The 16,772-nt window shown below is 40.5% G+C and overlaps 1 protein-coding gene across 1 annotated transcript in view; it reads right to left on the bottom strand.

Annotated features, from left to right (window-relative positions):
- The window catches only part of galnt14 (UDP-N-acetyl-alpha-D-galactosamine:polypeptide N-acetylgalactosaminyltransferase 14 (GalNAc-T14)), a 220,890-nt gene that overhangs the window by 168,058 nt on the left and 36,060 nt on the right, over window positions 1–16,772 (bottom strand). The window contains exon 2 of the mRNA XM_063495902.1: window positions 6,535–6,704. Within this exon, the coding sequence (XP_063351972.1) occupies window positions 6,535–6,704 (170 nt within the window). The remainder of the gene's footprint in view (window positions 1–6,534; window positions 6,705–16,772) is intronic.

The raw sequence follows: 16,772 nt of genomic DNA, 5'->3' as shown, positions 1-16,772 counted from the left end.
AAACTAAAGGAAAGGATATTCAACAGACAGCCAAACAATGTTTCCAACATTCTTTCAACCACATGGTGAGGTCATTTAACCTAAAACGCATCTGCAATGTAAAAAAAAATTACAAAAAAAATAGGAATAAAAATACTTCCTGTGATATAGAAAAACACTGGTTAAAAAAAAAAAAAACATGAACCTGTGCAGCACGTCCAGTCATGAAATTTCCTCACTAATAAATATTCCACAGTTCCAAACACAGTTCCACTTTAGCAAAGTGGAAGTGATTGGGAATGGCAGGAACTCAGCAGGGTCAGTGGATACTGAGGTGCATAGTGTGCAGGTGTCGCCAACTTTCTGCAGATTCAACCACTACAGGCCTTCAAACATCATGTGCCCTTCACATTAGCTCAAGAACAGTGTGCAGAGAGCTTCATGGCTTCTCCATCTGGCAATCTGATGGATGACTCTGGGTTTAGCGGTTGCCAGGAGAACGTACTTGTCTGAATATGTAAAGTTGGATGGGGTATTACGGTGTGGGGTTGTTTTTCAGGCCCCTTAGTTCCAGTGAAAGTAACTCTTAATGCTTCGCATATCAACACATTTTGGACAATTTCATACTCCCAACTTTGCGGGAAAAATTTGGGGATGGAAACCTTCCTGTTCCAACATGACTGCCCACCAGTGTAAAAAGCAAGGTCCACAAGGAAATAGATGAGCGACTCTGGTGTGGAAGAACATTACTGGCCTGCAGAAAATCCTGACCTCAACCCGACAGAACACTTTTGGGATGAATTAGAGTGGAGACTGAAAGTCAAGCTTTCTCGTCTAACATCAGTGTCTAACCTCACAAAACTACTCCTAGAAGAATGGCAAAAATTCCCATAAACACACCCCTAAACTCTTCCCAGAAGAGTTAAAGCTGCAAAGGGTGGGCCGGCATCATATTAAACTCTATGAATTATGAATGGGATGCTACTTCAGCTCAAATGAGTGTGAAGGCATATGAGCGAATAGTTTTGACAAATAGTGTATAAAAGTGGAGTCAGTGGAACAAAATGTGTAAAATATATTTATGCATATTTTCTGCATTTGAAGCTAGTGAGACAGTATATACAGATGATATTTCTCTCTATGGCATGTTGATAAAAGTGCTTTCAATATTTCTTCAATACATAAAAGTTTGTTTTTTTAACAACTTGTCTTGCACTGAACATCACTTTTTGTTGTCTACTCACGCATTAAAACATTTTTCTTACACACTTCCTGTTGCCATATCAACCTATTGTGTATAACTGTATGACATGTTTCCTCCCTGTACTGTATCAGCCCATTGTCTCCCTACTTGGATCTAATCCCTGCAGCGAAGCGGCTGTTGGGCTTATAGACTGTCTGCCGAGAGCAGACAGAGGGAGGTTCCCCTGTTCACCGAGATAATAGCAGAGCACTGAAGTGGAGTGGTTTATACACACACGCACACAAGCACACACACCCCAACACATACACAGCTTCCTCAGCTCTGCATGTGGCAATTATCTCTCCTCTCAGCAGCTTGTGGCATCTCCCCCCATCTCCCCTATAGTCTCCTCCTCTACCACTTCCCCTTCTCTCCCTTCCCTAATCTCCACTTGACTTTTCTTCCTCCTCTTTCTCTTATCACCTTCTCTCTTCTATCTTCCTATCTTTGCTTAAGCTGTTTGTAGCTCTCTTCTCATTTCTTTCCTCTCGCATACACTCCACTGTTCCACCGTCAAACACGAGATAAAGACAGAAGCACTCCCCCCCATACGCAGTAACAACCTGGACATCCTGCCTTCCCTTCCAAAATACAAATAAATAAATATACAAAACACTGCTTCAAAAGAAATTGTTTTCCACACCTCTCTGGACCCCCTACCAACCTGAACACCACTGTTCTTAATGCAGTGACTCTGCAACGCACAGACACAAACAACAAACAGCTTGAGGATCAATGTGAGATTCATATAGCTGCAAAATTAATGTATAAAATATACTAACCACACTGTAGCCCAGAGTTGCCTTCAGTAGAGCTGGCTGTTTAATCAGATTTTAATTTCAATTATAATTTTGGCTTTTAGTGATTATGAAAATAAGATAACAGGAATGAAACAATTACCTTTTTGCAACTGTTTTGTGACCTCTTTCTGTTTTGTTTTTGCTAAAAACCTTATAAATAAAGAACACAGCTTCCCTTTTTAAACCTCGAGGATGAAAAGCTCGTGGTTGCAAGGCTGTCAACTTGGGCATAAGTCAGCTGCTTCCTTGGGCTCTTGTTGCCCCTGTCTGCATCTGCAGACATCCTGCTGAAGAGATCAGCAGCTATAGGTGGCCCTACCAAGGCAGACTTTGGTTAAAGATTGAACTGAATCAGCCACCACATTTTTCATTTATTACGTTTTTAATAAATTCAGTGAGTTCATGATTAATGATGTTAAATACTCAAGATCATGAAATAATTGTCACTGTGCTTTTTGCCTTCGGGTTAATTTAAGATTAGGGCTAATTGAGTAGCCTTAGTTTTCAGTGCTAGGCTTTGGCATTGTTGGTAAAAGCAGCCCAACCTCAAAAATACTTTTCAGTTCAATGTTATTTAGATATGCCAAATTACAACAACTGTTGCCTCAAGGCACTTTATCCTGTGCGGTAAAGACCATACAATAATAGAGATAAAACCCTAACAATCACACGACCGCATCTGAGCAAGCACTTGGTGACAACAGGAAGGAAAAACATCCTTTTACCATTAAGAAAATTCCACCAGAATCAGGCTCAGGGAGGAGCAGCCATCTGCTGCAACCAGCTGGGGATTTCAAGCCTAAATTATCCTTTCAGAGCTTCCCTTTTAGTTGTATTTAAATATTTGGCATTGTCCATTTTAGGGTAACAGGTAGCTGGACCATTTCTAAACTGTCATGGGGTAAGAGGTGAGGTACTTACAAGCACCTGGATTTTAACCCAGGACCTTTTCACTGTGAGGCAATAGTGCTAACCACTCCATCACCTTGCAATCATATATTAAGTAATCATCTATTATAGTTTAGCAACTGCATCTCTCTCGCCGACACATTTACCTCCTGTATACACAAACTCGGAAATAGTACAATTTCCACTTGCACTGCATTCATCTCTGTGGTCGCAGCCACAGTCTTACCATCAGGGGTTACGGATCTTATAGATTCCTGATCTCTTGCAGCCTGCAGGCAGTATGGAACCTAGCATCTTCAGGTCAAAACCTTGCTTCTCTAATCTTTAGCTTATCCTTGCCCCACTGGGAAAATAACAGACCTGAAGCAGCTTCACTAAACCTGCTGTGTTTTCGCTTCTGGTGCTTTCCTTTAGAGTGGTAATCTAAAAATTCTTCTTGGTTTTGTGTCTTTCTATTTAGCTTTCAAGGTTCATTGCCGAGTTGCTTCTTTACTACCTTTGCTAGAGAGCTGGCCTGTCAGTCAATTTCCTTGGACTTGGTTTCTTTAGATGGGGCCACTGATTTTCAGCATAAGCAGCAATATTTCTGAACATATAAATATGTTCACTAGACAAAATGGAAATGCTTTGCTTGTCTGTTTTGGATTTTATTATTTTTTTTTACATTTCTGTACATGGAAGTAATGGGAACAAGCACACATCACCATGGTATCAAAACCTCCAAGTTGTTAAACCTGTACTTATTTTTGTGAAAGGTGAGAACAGAAAATATTTGGCATTGAATCAAACACCTAAGATAAGGTTAACATTCAAACACGGCACGCAGTTCCCAGCTGCATCATTCCCATATCCGTTTGTCTTGTCTTATCCAATTTCCTTCCCACCAGCCCTCACACCACCTTTAATTTAAGCCAAATAGTTCCTCTTGGGAACCCTGCCAAGGTGTAGGAAGTACCTCCATGACTCTGCAGTAGAAAAGAAGGTGTTTCTAAGAATACTGAACCTCAGTAGCTACAGTCAAAGATTTTACTGCAGTTTTTCTTCTTTTTTCCAATCCTAAAAGAGGATGAGGCGCCTTCATTTTCCCCTGCCAAGTGCTCCTGAGATCTACAGCTACAAGGTAACTGAGTTAACAGATAATCACATAACAGCAACCCCCTCCCCATCCACACACATGCATACAGACAGACACGCACACTTCATCGCTGTCCTATATGAGATAAATGAGCACCATCAGCCCCCTACCTCCCTGCTAACAGATTAATGTGTAAGCGTATCCCTGGTCCCCCCCTTCCTACACATCCTTCTCACTTTTCTAACACGCACACACACACAATGAGACACACAACTCACACATTTCTCAGTCGCCTTATGTCAGCTCGACAGTGAATTTCCCTCCTCCGGTAGCACAGCAGATGATGCAAACGATCGGCACAATGTGCACTTACGCACATTAGCGTGCACATATGGATAAACACTCAGAAATACTCACACTTGTGCACAGACACACACGCACACACAGTCAGTTTTAGAAGCAGCAGACAAGCTATGACTGAGTCAGACATCAATCTCCTCATCACACGTCAAAACACATCCGCACACAGTGATGTACATGCCGGCTACGCTAACAGATTATAGCCTGAGAAGTTGTAACCTGCTGTGCTCATCACCATCAGCCACAGCAGCAGCAACCAATCAGGACATGACCATGTTCAGCACGACTGCCAAAACCAACAGTCACCCAACAAACACCCACATGCAGCTTCCTCTCAGGGAGCTGGGTCACCATGAGCTGCCTGGTAACCTTTAATCACACAGCAAACACTGGCTCACATATAGATGTGCAAAACAGGACAACGGATGTTCAAGCTGGACATTTACTTCATATACTATGAAGTAATGTACTATACATATACTAGTAAAAAAATCATGAAAAAAATGAAAAGGATTGCGATCTGTCATCATGTTTTGTGGTATGGGACATCAATGCCCCTCTATGAGCAGCACCAAAACCCTCAAAGAGAACAGAACTGGGATGAAGATGGGTTGCAAAGCAGCTTGTAGACACACTTTAAGCAAGCTGAAGGAGCTTAAACAGCATAACGAATGTCTGAAGAAAGTAGCATGTTGAACATTTGTCAACTGGATGCATAGAAGGGCATGACCTAAAGCTACACTCAAATCCATTATCTATTATGAGACTAAATAAAGCAAGTTTTCCCCTATGTTTGAAGTATGCATGTCACTGAGGTCAATTAGGAAAAAGAGGGAGAAAAAAAGAATAGCAAAAGCCTATAAATCTATATATAAACTGTTTAAAAAAAATCCTTTTCACTCCATTTTTCATTTTATGTTCCCACAGCTTCTGTTATTCCCTGATTTAATTAAAGATCTAAGATATATTGCACAACTCAGGTGGATCCAGTGCATCTCACTGCCTCTTAGAGACTCCTGAAAAACTTTTGGTACTGCAGTTTGGTACTTAATGTTTTGATCTAAAATGAAGACAGATTCAACATTGGCATGGCTTTTTTTTCTTCGCTTAATGTTATTTCAGTCAGTCAGAAAGAGATTTTGCACTATTTTTTTAGCACAAGAGAAAGTTTGCAAACTAGATTCATTGCTGGTTCTGCTTTGAAATCAAGGAGCAAACAGACCACCCAGTGTGTGGGTTAATCATTAGAAACTACGTCGGGTGGATAAACTTTGCTCCCAGACTTTCTAGGCACATCAATTATGGCTGGGTGAGAAAAACCCAGGAAACAAAACTCAAAAAAAAAAATTGTCAAAAGAAAAAAAATTATATATCAATGCAAAGACGTGGCTTTGTTGCTGAAAGCCTAATAGAAACAGTATCTCAGCAAAAAAGCCGTGTTTGTGTATCCCACACGATCTCAACCAACAACACTGGACCTCTGAACGCCTTCTACAAGTGCCTGGAAGTTTTTATCTCCTGAAATATACAAGTAGGGAGCTGCTGTCAATGCGGCAAGCTCCTTATCTTCCTGCTGAGCGTCTTTCCAACAGAGGAAGACGGCGCTCTGCTAAGAGGATTTCTATTTTGGTTTAATTTAATTTCTTAGCGGACAGGCGGATTGTAATTTGGTGGTTTCTCTATGAAAACGTGTTGGTTCCATAATCTAAATTTGTTTTAGTACAGATAGGGGATTCATTACGAACTCCAGGAGTTGCTGCTGTGTTCCTCCTTAATTCAGTGCGTGCGCGCTTATGTGCGCACACATACCTGTAATACTAAAAGCTGATCTGTGGTGTTGTTGTGTGTTTGTTGATGTGTTTGTTTATGCCTGCAGGCAACAGGAGTTTGTTTTGTGTGTTGTGATAAGCTCTCCTTTTATGCAGGGATGCAAACTTGTGATAGATTTATACATAACTCTGTAGAGTCTGCCTGTAATAAATATATTCCTCCAGAGGTTTGTCTTTCAGGTGCTGCAGAAAAATTTTGCTACAAAGAATCTGCACTTTCTCAAGCTCGTCTGCCGTCTTTAACACAACACACATGTTGTATTGTGTCAGACTTCTCTGTATGTTGTCATTTATATTTGTGCATGTTCGTTTTATATACTGTACTCTGTGGTTTTGTACCTGTAGTGTCGAGTGTCTCTCAGGACTCGATCACTGGGGATGCGTTCACTCTCTCTCTGGTTGAAAGCGTACAGAGTGTACGGGTCGTCTCCGGGCTTCCAGCGCCGAGCGCTCAGGTAACTCCGCTCATCAAAGCCCTCCAACATGTCCTCCCACTCTGCATCTGAAATCTGGAAATCAGTCAAAGCCGTTAAAAAGAGAACTAATGATCACATGTAAAAGAGAAATGCACTCTCATCAAATTTGATGCGGTATAACAGAAGACAGAAGATGCAGTTTCTGTTTGTTAAATCAAAATATTAAATAAATCAGTTTGCTCTGTTTTATTTCAGTTATATCAGCCTAGGTGCTGAAAATGAAACCAACAAGAAGTGCCAAACGGTCACTTGAGACAGGCTGCAAAAGGGAGTCATTCCCCTGAGGTGCCCATGCTAAAACATCCAACTTAGACCATGAAAAAAATATGTTTTAATGTGGCATAAAAAATGTGTTTTGTCTTTAGAGCCCATCACTCCTTTTTTAATAACTGCATTAGGACTAAACTTTTTTTTTTTTTTAACTCACTCATGTTGGATTTTCCTGAGACTTAATGGTGAGTGTTTCGACTGACACACGTAGCTGCCAGCTGTGTGCTAGTGATAAATATGGTTGCCGTGTGGTACAGCCCTTCCAACAAGTCTGTGCTTCAGTTTTGGTGAATGAGAGTCTAGCATTGTATTAGTCTGACATGTTAATTAGTGGACACATGTGATTAAAATGGCAACTTCTGGTTCCTGAACAATCGACATGGTGCAGTAAAAACCAGTTAGCTTGCAGTGGGCAAATGCATGAGGCAGTCAACACAATGAAAAGATCTACCATGTGTTCAAAATCATCTTTGACATATAAGAAAAGAGACGACATGATGTAGTCTTAAAAAAAAAAAGCATCAGGTTCACAGTTATCTTTTTCTATTTTATCAGTCATCAGAACATTTGAACTAGTGAACGTGGGATTCATTCACACATGTTCTTTGCTGCTCACAGCAGAGGGCTTTTTAAAAGCATCTGAAGAGCTTTTAGGGGTCATTTTATTTAAGGGAGATTCAGAGAGCTTTTCAGTTCCTGCTTTTTGGTATTTAACAAGATGAAGGCCGTGCTTCAGTTTTTCATCCTCTTTGCTCCCTGCTTATTTTGTGACTAAACGCTGCATTTTTGTCTCTCAGCAGCTTGTTTGGTTTGTACTTTGATGTCGTAATTCTTTATTATGTGATGCTCTAAATCTGAACTATGCAAACAAACAACATGGAAAAGGGGCGCACCACTTTTCCTCTTCTTGTTACAGACACTTAAGGGCACAAATCAGCCAAAAACACCTCTAAATAACAGCTTTTCACACATAGTGCCTGCATGTTATTGCGTTGTTGCACTGCTGCCAGCATTGTGAAAAGCCCAGTTTGGATGTAGCTTGTTAGCCAGTCAACAGATCAATGAGGCAATTAGTCATCAAGTCACTCATCCAGCATGATGATCAATTAAATGTGTCAATGCAATATTGCATAAAAAAGAGAGGCCCCAGTCACACAGGCCAAGACACCTGTCAGCAACCGTGTGGCAACCACCGGCCACGAGGGAAAAATGTACATTCCCCGACCAGTTGGCAAGTGGTTACTGGAAGGTCACAGGTATACAGTGCAGAGGCATGCAGTGCGGTTTACCTGCAAACACTGCAAACTGTGAAAAGTGTGACAAACTAGAAACAAACTGTTTGCCTTCAATAAGCAATAAGGCACAACTTACTTTGAAGGTGAGCGTTCCTAGTTTCTGGTTTGCCTCACAAATTGGTAATTGGTAGTGAAAGTATCACTAACGCTCAGAGAGTACATTATGAGTTTGGTGCAAAGAGTACACTCTTTGTAAGAGCCAGCAACCACTTGCCAGCTCGTTGGGGATTATACATTTTTATCCATAGCAATTGGAGGTCATCAGGGGGTCATCAACTGGTCTCTAGACCTGTGGGACTGAAAGCCTAGTGATCGTTACTGGTGCTTACAGGGACTAATCTCAGTCTTCTAACTTACACCAAAGTAAAATTAGCATCAGACTGGTGTAAAAATGAGCTAAATTCACTGCTCTATGTCCAACGCAGGCAGCACATGACGACTTTCAAATTAGCTCCAACAGATATGTTTAGGAGTAAAATCACAACGTGTGCTGGAGATACAGAATATTATTTGTCTCTTTGTGTTTAAGATCATTTTGGTCAAAGGAGAGGCGGGTGTTTATGATGCTACAACTATAACCCCTCCAAAATCCTTTAAACACTTTAACATTATGACTCTGCAATTCAGCTCACAGACTTTTCAGTTTTTCGCACGTTTACCATAAAATATGCAAAGAAACAATGTTTGATGCTCTTGTGGGTTTTGAGGGCTTTAAGAACGAAGGGAAAACAAAAATAAAACAAAAAAAAATCATCTGGTACACCACGCAAGACTGATGCAAGTTTTCTAACCTTCAAAAACACTGGCATCAGCTCATATCAGTAATGTATGAAAATCATATGCAGAGACTTAAAAAAAAAAAAAGCTACTTGAGATACAGTAGGTAATCCATCTTGCCTGTAGTTTTTTTGTCACTTACTACTAAGTGGTAATGAACATGCATTCAATTCATTTTGACATCTGAGAATTGATGGCTGGCTGCTGAACTGTTCTGCATTCATGATTTTGGTGGTTGGAAAATACCCCCCGCCCCTCCCAGAGGACATAGAAAGAGCATTGAATAAATCTGTGAATATAATACAGAAAATTTAGACATTTCTTGCACAGAAATGTTCTTTTTTTTAATGACTAGAGAAGCTTTTAAAAAACATTTTTCAACTGCAGTACCACAAAACAACAGTTTTACAGTAAAATGAGGGCGAAAAAAATGTTCTGGAAGCAAACTTTAAAACTTTTACAACACATTGGAAAGTAGACATGAATAATGTAAAGCATATGCAGTTTGCAGTTGATGGGCTAGAGGATGCAAAAGCAGCCATATGGCCCTTCAACATACCAGTAAGGAAGCAAATTGTCAGTGTAAGTCACCAAAAACAAACTTTATGTTATTCATCACAAGTACCAGAGACAGTGTCGCACAAAGGAAACAACCGACTCTGCAGAAATCTTTACGTCTCCAGAAAATACAAACATTATAAAATAAGATATAAAATGTTAATGTAGCTCATAAATCCCAATCAGCTCCTGAACAGCTGGTGGTGAAAAACACAAGGTGGCAATGACTTTAAAAAAAAAAAAAAAAAAAAGCTACAGCTGCACTTTCTGTCTGTCAGAGCTCTGCTTGGAGTGTGTGTGGAGTTTAAAAGGGAGTATATATCATTTATGAGACAGTGCAGATGCCTGCATGCAGGAAGGAGTGTGTGTCGTTTGGGAGACTGAGAATCAGATTTCTCGGTCTTGTGTGTGTGTGTGTGTGTGTGTGTGTGTGTGTGTGTGTGTGTGTGTGTGTGTGTGTGTGTGTGTGTGTGTATTTCACTTGATAAAGAGAAAGTGTGAGTTTCATCTTTGGGTAATGCATGAGAGAGACAGAGCAAGGAATAGTTTCTTTGAGGGTGAGAGATATAATGAATGTATATTATTACTCTCTCTCTCTCTCTCTCTCGCCGCATCATAAACATAACACAGGAGCTTCAGCAAAATCCCCGGAGGCCATATTTTTTCTCAACGACCATACAGCCCAGCATGTAGTGGAGATGAATGGACACACACACACACTCGCAGGGTCACAGCGTTGATGGTGTGTGTAACAGAACAACATTTACGGTGAAGCAGCTGCCTGGATGGAGTGATGTGGAAAACGAATCATCTTCTTTTGTCCTCCTTCTCCTCCTCCTCCTCCTCCTCTTCTCATTATTCAGCCATACGACTTGCTGATGCGACACATTGTCTAAATGGGGCCATTAGAGGGCTGGGAGTCAGACTCTTTGAATGTGTGTATGTGAATGTGTAAGGATGTGTTAGTGGTACTTCCCCTGGTGGCTTTAACCGCAAAGCATGAGAAGGAGAGGAGAGGAGGTGGAGAAGATATTGGAGTAGAGGAAAGATGGGGAGTGGATGACAGAGGGAAAGGAAAGAAATTGGAGGACAGAAGAAGAGGAAAAAATAAAGATACTAAAGACAAAAAGAGGGCTAGAATAACACAAGAGAAAGAAAAAAGATTCAGAGGAAAAAAAAACAGGTAGAGGGAAAGAAAGGGAGAAAGTGGAAGATAGATGGAGGCTGAGCACAAAAAGAAATTAGAAAATGAGAGCAGTCTAGAGAAAGAAAACCAAGATTTGAACAATGGAAATGACATAATTGTAGCCTGGAAGAAGAATTAAGAGCAGTTGGAAATCAAACAACTGTAGCAAGAAAGAAATAGATTAAAGAAAAGAGAAATAAAAAAAGAAAGTCATGAAAACTAATTACAAAAGAAGGGAAAGAGGGAAGAGTGAGGAGAAATAAAGAACATTCAATGCTTGTCCAAATCCAGCAGTTTTACTTGTGCCTCTGTAACTTATTAGCACTGAGAAAGAGATCTGCACTGTACCTGTCAGGTTACAGTTAGAGGAAGATGAACAGGAGAAGAAAAAAGAAATAAGAGAAAGAGGAAGTGTGCAAGGTGAAATGATAAAGGGTGGGACAAGTGGGAAGATAAAAACAAAAAAGTTTTTTAAAAAGGGAAGGATGATTAAGATGGCAAAGAAAATGAGAAAAGGAGATGAGAAAAATGAGGCAGAAAAATGGTAAATAACTGACGAAAAGTAGGAGATATAAAGTGAAGACAAATAAGAAAAAGATAAGAGCCAGACACATAGATAAGCAAGTTAGAAAACAGGAAAATGGAAATAGGAGAATATTGAAAATGGGGGTAGGGAGGTGGGAAAAAAGCAAAAGAACTGAAGGGCAAGAGGAAACAGAAGTAAAGGGAAAGGAAATGAGGATGAGAAAGTGAAAAGAAGTGGACAAAGTAAGAAAAGAGGAACAAGGGCAGGCTGTGATTAAGCTTCTCTGGGTTTAACACACACACACACACACACACACACACACACACACACACACACACACACACACACACACACACACACACACACACCTGCGGCCTTCTCGCCTCTGTAGGATTTGTTTGTGTCTTGTCTCGCTAGAAGCTCAGGAGTGGCTGCGTTCAAGGTCCCCTGGATTCTATCCTATTTACAAGACACATACCCGCACAGGCGCACACCCGTACACACACACAGCTTGTCTTCCTAATGCACCGTGGCATCCTCTCAATGCCTCTCACGGTCGCTTACATGAACACAGACATTCAATTAACAAACCTGAGGCACGAATCACTGGACAAACAATGTGTGGCTCTGCAAGTGTGTGTGTGTGTTTGAGTGTCGAGCCAAGCCACCAAGGAACCTATTAATTCATCCAGACTAGACAGACAGATACATTTAGAATCATAATGAGAAAGCTGAAGCCTGAGCCCCACACACACAAACACACACGCACACACATGCACACACATGCACACCGGGGTGTCACGGTCATTGCGTACTTTCTGACAGCTCACAGTGGAGAAAGGTAGCCGGGGTAAAGAGAGAGAAACGGAGAGGTGTGTGAAGAAAAAGAAGAAGATAGCAAAAGGTAACCTGTATATTAAAAATGTGGTCCTGTAATGGAAGATTATTGATTTAGATCCCTCTGACCACTTTGAAAGATCCAGTCAAAGAAAGTAAAAGAGCAAAACTCCCCTTCAAACAAGTTATCACAATCAGCTGCTTTTTTCTTTTTTTTTAACAAGCTTAGAGGCGATCCATTACACTTTTCCACATTTTCACAGGCTTCAGATGTCTTTGACTGGTGTGTTTCAGACAGTTTTTTCTACCCTTGGCTCTGTATGATACCATTAGGATTAGGGCCAGCTATCTATATCTATGAAGCCTCACCCACCTGCTGTTCAAAGCTATCGTTTGTGCATTTTGTGAGAGGCAGCCAGTTAGCAGAAGCTAAAGCAGCTTGTTTCAGACAGAGGAGAAACTGACAGACTGCACAAAGTCATAGTATTTAATAAATAAGGATAACTTTTGACTGTGAATCAGACAAATCTACTCTACTAGAGTCCAGGAATAAAACTATGCAGCTGGAAATGATCATAAGTGATAATGATACTAGCGTTGCATGCCTGAACTTGTGAAATACCCTCTTTCTTTGCTGCCACACACAAATGCCTGGTTAGGTTAATGTCACTCTCTGCAGGCGTTTGCGGTCCATAGTAGTAGTGTTGCTGTACCATGCAGTGATGCAGCTGGTCAATGTGCTCTCCACAATGCAGCTGTAGAACCTGCTGAGGATCGACATACCAAGTTTCCTCAGCCTCCTCAGGAAGTACAGCCGCTGTTGAGCCTTCTTGACCAGCTGTGTGGTGTTCAGTGTCCAGGTGAGGTCCTCCCTGATGTGGATGACCAGGTATCTAAAACTGCTCACCCTCTCCACTTCAAGCTCCCGCATAGCAACAGATGACATGAAATCATCACATGTACACATCTGACATCGGAGGCTATTACCTCACTTATATCAGACCCACTTTCTAACAACGTCATGTATAATCAAAAAAGAAATTGTTAATCGTTACCTTATATCAGTGTCTGACCTCATGGGGGTTTTTTTTGTCTGTTCATGTGTTCAGAGTACAGTCTTTGGTGATGCTGGGTTTTTGGTGGTCAGAAAACTTTAAATATACTGCCAAGGCTGTAATCAGATTTTTGAAATTAGTGAGGTTTCTTTCTCATAATGTATTATATTTAAGGTATAGCACTAGAAAAGGCTACAATATTGCAGCAACAACTCCTAGTGTTGCAAAAAAAAGGGTAAATGGTTTTATTTATCTATATAAAAAAAAAGCTGTGAATGTATTGCTATGTATAAAAAAAAGCTATGTGTAAAAAAAATTATGGAACGGGTGAGTTGTGTGTATAGAACAATAAAAAATACAACAAAACAAACTGCAGAATTATTAATTCAGTTGAAATAAAATAGCAGGAGGGGAAAAGTTACTTATTTGATGACTTTGGCCCTACTGTGCCTCTGATTCACTCCTCATGCCTAAACCAGCCAATTATCATTTATCATGAGTCATGCGGCAACACAACCCCCTGAACTCAACCCAATCAGAGACACAGTAGGCTGGGCCATAACTTTGCTAAAAAGTCTCCACAGGAATTCTAAATAAAAGCCATCTGGCGCATCACATAGTGATTTGTGCCAATTTTCACTCTTTAAAAAAAGGCCTCAGTGACCTCACTTCATAGCTGGTTCATAGCTGTGCCAATCCCAGATGAATAGTGAAGGTTGTGTCGATAAGGGCGTCTGACATTAAATTTTTGTCATATCAACATGCAGATCAGAAAAGATCCAAATCCAGATAACTGGTGTGGTGATCGCCACAAAGCATGCTGCCAAAAGACAGGAAAAATAAAAAATTGTATCACAAGCAGCTACTAGCTACAGCCACTTGTTTTGGCATCCAAAGTCAAAGGAGCCACAGTGATCCCAGCGACTATGTCGTAGAGGCGAGGTTGCTTGAAGGAGAGCCCTCCCGTAAGTCTACCCTCTGCAGGAGGCGCCATAGATTTTGGACCAGTTCTGATACAAAGCTTTTCTGCTCTACTTAAGCACTCAAAACACTTTATTCAATGTATCTCGTTCATCCAGTCATACGAGCAGTAATTTTCTACACAGAAGTGCTTTCTCTCTTGCATTCATGCTCCGATGAACGCATCAGAGAGCAACTTCACCAATCCTTGCCTAAGGATACTGAAGGCATGCAGACCGAAGCAGCCAGGACCACGAACTACCAGCCTTCTGATTAGTAGTTGACCTGCTCTACCTCCTGAGCTACAGCCAGAGGGTGAGCGTAGTGTGTGTGAGGTGGAGATTAAGGGCGGAGGCCCTGGAGATCTGATCCCCGGTTATCGAGGCTGGTGCTCAAAGAGCTGAGCTATAAAACATTTCACCCCTGTTGCATTTGTTAAAAAGGGAGAAATTAGCTATAGAGAGCAAAAGAGTTTCTTTGACCTGCCTGTAGAAACAGGCTGTTTTAGGAGTGTGCCCCAAGTGGTCATCAGTGAAACTGCAGTCTTTGGCACTGTGACACAGATTTCATTTTTTAGTTGTTGCTTGTCCATACTCTACATGAGCTATATGAGCTGCAGTCAGTGCTGAGGGTATTGTACAAAAATATTGAGTTAGAGCCTCTCCATATCATAAAACTATTTCTAAAATACGTATTTTTATTCCTGCACTGGTAGATGGAGATACACTGAACAGATATGTGTATGTGACCATTTTTACTTTTTATAATCTGTGTACTACAGCCTCCACTAATCCTGTCATACAAGCCATGCATATGGCAGCAGGAGAATCATCAGTATTACCTGTAATGAGAATCTATTTTAATATCAGTGTCATTATCGGTGTAAAGAGTATTGGTGTTCTTATTTTCAGAGCATTGCTTGCTTGTCAGATAAATTCACACACAGAAGCAAAGAGCTGGAGAGAGACATCAGTGTCTGAACACAGGACTGCTGCTAATGAGAACATTGCTCTTTGAAGACACACACGTGTTTGTGCGAGGGTGTGTGTGTGTGTGTGTGCGCGCGTGTCTGGTAGAGAGAGTATTACAGGCTATCCAGTTGAACACAGCACAGAAAATGAAGGATATGGTGTAAGAGAAGTATAGTTTTAGTAAAACAAAGCCTACAAATCAAGCTTTCAATTTACTGCTACTGTTATTTCTGATAAACCAAACAATACCACACTCTCACTCTCTCTCTGCTTCTTTACCTTAAAATGTGCCCCAGTCAGATGATGAATTACCTATTACATCCAAGGCATAAATCATGTGTGTGTCTTTATTACCCCCTGTCCATGAGCACCACTTGAACACACATACACATAAACAAACATGTCAACCCCTTTATTATATTGTGATGTATCACCTTTGTAAGAACTCTAAACAAGAAGCCAAACAAGTAATGTCTCCATTATTCTGCATTTCTATTTAAAATATCTGTTTGCTTCTGTAAAGGCAAATTAAACTCATAGCATTGGCAGTTATCGGTGACATTATTACATAAAAGGAAGGAGAATATAATCCTTCATGTCATCCAATTTGAAAATTATCTCGCTCGGGTTATATGGGTAGGAGAAGGCAGAAAGGGTGCTGAGCATTACTTATAACAGACGCAACCACTTTCCCCCTCCTTTTGTGTTTCTGTGCGTGATCCTATGACATTATGTGGTTTCCATCTCAATAATGACAATGTGAAAAATACAGCCTTCTAGCAAAATAATGTTAGGATAAAATAACACAGGGACAATGTGTTGGAGATGCTAAATTCAATTTGGAGCCACGGTCATGTATAAATGGCACAAAATCTGCAGGAATACAACAAACATATGAATATGGATTTTCAGCTGCAGATTAAGTGCTATGCAGCGCAGGCTGACAGTAAAACCCCCGCTTCAAAAGACACAGAGATAAGCATCCAGAAGACAGATTATGCAGGGTAAACAAATAAAAAAAACCCAAAAAGGAAACATAAAAGTGTTGGATTAGTTACAGCCAAGACAGGTCAGATGCTGCACAAAACACCCATGTTTGAAAAAATGGGTGCACAACTCACAGCAAAACAGGCCTCATTTCCATAGACTCTTTTTTTATAATCCTGTTATCTAAAGTTCGCCAATTAGTTTTCATGCTGTGATGAGGTATCAAAGTTTTTTTATCTTCAGGTCACGACTAACCATCTTGTTATCTCATGAAACTGCAAACTCTTTTGTAAGATTGTGACTTTAGATCTTCAGATCGACTTCAGAGGGACTCGGGGTGGCGTCGCTCTTTAAAGTCCAGCTCACTGAAGGGAAACCAAAGCAGCTCATGCACAGTCAGTGGAAACAACTGAACAACTCTTCACACTCTGCTTTAATGAGAATGGAAGAGGCAGAAAGTTTCTATTATAGATAAAACTCCAAAGCAGCACTGACAGATTTTGCTGTCTTGAGATAACAAGATTATTAATGATTGATCTAGAGAAATAGGAGTTTTTATCTGTTGGTAATTGTAATTAATTTGTGAAAATGTATGCAAGTACAAGAAAGAGAGGCAGTGATCTCACAAGTACGAAACTTATTCAGGATCTAAATCTTTTACATCAACGGTTTTAAATAT

Source organism: Pelmatolapia mariae, linkage group LG15, assembly GCF_036321145.2.
Source record: "Pelmatolapia mariae isolate MD_Pm_ZW linkage group LG15, Pm_UMD_F_2, whole genome shotgun sequence".
Classification (NCBI taxonomy): Eukaryota; Metazoa; Chordata; class Actinopteri; order Cichliformes; family Cichlidae; genus Pelmatolapia; species Pelmatolapia mariae.
This window is presented reverse-complemented; position numbering and strand designations above follow the sequence as displayed.